The 2951-nt window shown below is 40.7% G+C and overlaps 1 protein-coding gene across 1 annotated transcript; it reads right to left on the bottom strand.

Moving 5' to 3' along the window:
* Window positions 1-232: 232 nt before the first annotated feature.
* Window positions 233-2453, bottom strand: LOC136224742 (small ribosomal subunit protein eS10z). Its single transcript, XM_066013160.1, has 5 exons — window positions 2296-2453; window positions 2160-2208; window positions 1462-1741; window positions 1232-1367; window positions 233-566 (listed from the first exon to the last, which is right to left on the bottom strand). Exons 1-5 carry the CDS (start codon window positions 2296-2298, stop codon window positions 477-479), a joined length of 558 nt encoding a protein of 185 aa, XP_065869232.1. The 5' UTR covers window positions 2299-2453; the 3' UTR covers window positions 233-476.
* Between the last annotated feature and the right edge of the window lie 498 nt (window positions 2454-2951).

Genomic DNA, 2951 nt, shown 5'->3' with positions numbered 1-2951 from the left:
GTGTGGCTATCACGCCCGACCAGACGGTGAGGCGTGACAGCCACACGCCCGCGTGTCGAGAGAGCAAAAAAAAAATATCTTTTTCCCACCCTTAACTCATGAAAGGGCATTTTCGTCCTTTCACGGGGCTAGGGGTGGGAATTTGGGGCTGGGTTTAACAACACCCTTTTAAAATGATATTATTTTCCAAAGGATTGATACGAGAACAAAACCAGATTGTAATCCACATGAATAATCAAACATCAACTTATCTATTAATATAAAGTATTGAGCAAACAAAGGTCATCTATCGAGAAAGCAAAAACCTTCAAATAACTAGAAATCTATAAATAACTTAGAATCAGATTGTACTCGTTATAACTGAAGCTGACAAAAACCTAAAGGAGTAGGATGAGCATTGAAACAATTCTTCACTTTAGACTTCTACAATGGAAAACAAAAATTTGAAAAACATAAGCTAAACACCTGCAAGACCTTCAAGCACCAAAGCCGGAAGAACTGTTTTGGGAAGCACCAAAACCACCACCTCCACGACCGAAGCCAGGCCTTCCACCAGAGCCAGAACCCTGTTTGTAAGAAAGAAATCACGAATCAAATGAGAAAAAAAGCACGGCGTTTTAGAGAAATATGGCTCCATAACATATCAAACTGATGCAACAAGAACTAACCAGTGTGAAGAATTGGACTACAAAAATACTTGAAAATATATCACCATTTTTCCCCAGTTTATTGCAGAATGTTTCAAGCTTCAGACTCTTTTCTATTGCATATCGAAAGTATGTCCTATAGTTGCTCATATTTCAACACATTCTTTTACAATACTTCCATGATGAGGTGATATTATGACTAATGGAGATAATACAAGCTACTATCTGTGTTGCACGGACACGGAAAACGTTATTCCTAAAAAGTCAACTTCACAAAATAGCCTTCAAACAAAAATGGACACGAACACAAAACGCTAGTAAAGAGGAGTGCCTGTACAACATAGGCTACTATTATAACAGGGATGCAACAAATTTTATTATGTATTATTCAAAATCTTTTTGTGCTATAATGCACAATAGTGTATTAACAGACATTATAAAGCATTAAAGATGGCATAATTACTCTACATTAAACTTGGAATACAAAGAAAATGATAGCATAAAATGCGTGGTCTGTCAACGCTCAAATGAGGAAAACTGTAATATAAATAGGAGAAAAGAAATTTGATTAAAAGTGAAATTACCCTAAATGAGGGCTGGAAATCTGCAGGAGCACCTCCCTTCTCACCACCAAAATCACCTCCACCACCACGAGGGCCTCCACGATAACCATCACGATCACCAAACCTTGGACGGTCTCCATCAAAGCGAGGTGGGCCTCTAGAGTTCCAATGAACAAGACATGTTAATCACACTCCAATAAACCAGAAAAACAAAATTCTGCATGACTGTAAGACAGTAAATTGTCACTTACCGGGGACGGTCACCAGGTGGGCCACCCATTGGTCGACCAGTAGGCCTTGCAGATTTCTTCAATGTGGCAGGAACAATTTCTGATGGGAGATTGAGGTAAGTCCTCAAAAACTCAATTCCATCATTAGTGAGGTACCAATAATAGTGCATCCATGCAAATGTCTCGCGAACATACTCCTTGGATTTGAAGCTCTGCATCAGCTTAATAACCTGGAGGTTCGGGACATCGATGTTCGGGTGCTTTGCGAGGTTGTAATCCTTCTTTGCAAAGCAAACTCCCTCTATATATTCACCGCAAATTAGAGATTCAATTAATTATAGAAAACGTGAACAGAAGCATCAGACTCCACTTCAATTATGCAGCAACAGAAAGATAAAACGAGCAAGAAACACCAGCACAACTGAGATCGGCTAAAAGTGCTTAGCAATACACTTATGTTGCTATTTCCAATAATTGAAATAAGCTATGTTCTTCCATTTAGAACCTTAGTTCCCAATAAACATACAGAAGGAAAAATAGCGCCTAATCGAACCCACAATAAGCCAAATAATGGTCTAAATGTACTATGGATTTGGGCAGAGACTAAGCAAACAGCATATAACAAAACTCGACATTCCTTATTCTGACGCAAAAGCATAATAAAGTGAATGACAAATCAAAAGAAATTGAGAATAAAAATTAGAGAAGAACAGCAGTACCTTGGAAGAGATACTTTGAGATCTCTCTCCTGTTCTTCTCGGAGATAATCTGGAAAAAAAAAAATCATAGAGCAGATTATAGGAGATTCGGTTTAATTCAATAACCTCTGAGAAGCATATATTAAAAGAAAATTACCATGATTGTTAGGCGAATAGAACGAAAACCCTTTCTTTCTTGCGGTGGCACTGGCAGCAGATATGCAGAAAGCTCAAGGTCAGGGTTTGAAAACCTTAGAACAACGATGTCGATTCAGTGATTATACATACGGAACGCTTGGGCCCCCGGAAAAGGGGAGTTGAACCGAGTTCGATTTTGAAATGGGCTTAACAGATTACGCTCAAATGCTCTTGGACCTCTTTCAATTGCGAACGGCTTGAATATTATCTATTTATTTATTTATTTATTTTTGAATGAAAAAATCTATATATAATATAAAACAGTAACGATGGGAAAAATTATCCTAACGCGTTGAGGAGATCCGAATCTTCTCCTGGGCGATTTTGGCGATCTGCGTTTGGCAAGGGTGTTGTGGGTGTCCGGCGTCTGTGTCCAGTAGCTGATCCGATGAAAGAGCGTGACCGCTCGAGGGAGAGGGAGAGAGCAAGGGTGCCGCTGGGGGAGCACCTTGGGGGCCGCTTCTGGGCGGGCAGGGATGAAGGGAAGGGGAGCGGAGGTAAGGTAGGGCTGACGGGGGAGAGAGAGGGAGGTGGTAGTAGGGTTGAGGGGGCGGCGGGTTCTGCCGGAGGGGATTCAGGGATTCTGCCGTTGTGGATCTGTGCATGATCCGCAAG

Source organism: Euphorbia lathyris, chromosome 1, assembly GCF_963576675.1.
Source record: "Euphorbia lathyris chromosome 1, ddEupLath1.1, whole genome shotgun sequence".
Lineage (NCBI taxonomy): Eukaryota > Viridiplantae > Streptophyta > Magnoliopsida > Malpighiales > Euphorbiaceae > Euphorbia > Euphorbia lathyris.
Note: the sequence above shows the minus strand (reverse complement) of the source record. Positions and strands in the feature narration are given on the sequence as shown.

Excerpts from the sequence above, each read along its gene's own strand:
- LOC136224742 (XM_066013160.1), bottom strand. Across the intron at positions 1,742-2,159 it reads CTCAAAGTATCTCTTCCAAG|AGGGAGTTTGCTTTGCAAAG; the intron begins GTACTGCTGTTC and ends GTGAATATATAG. Across the intron at positions 1,368-1,461 it reads CCACCTGGTGACCGTCCCCG|AGGCCCACCTCGCTTTGATG; the intron begins GTAAGTGACAAT and ends TTGGAACTCTAG.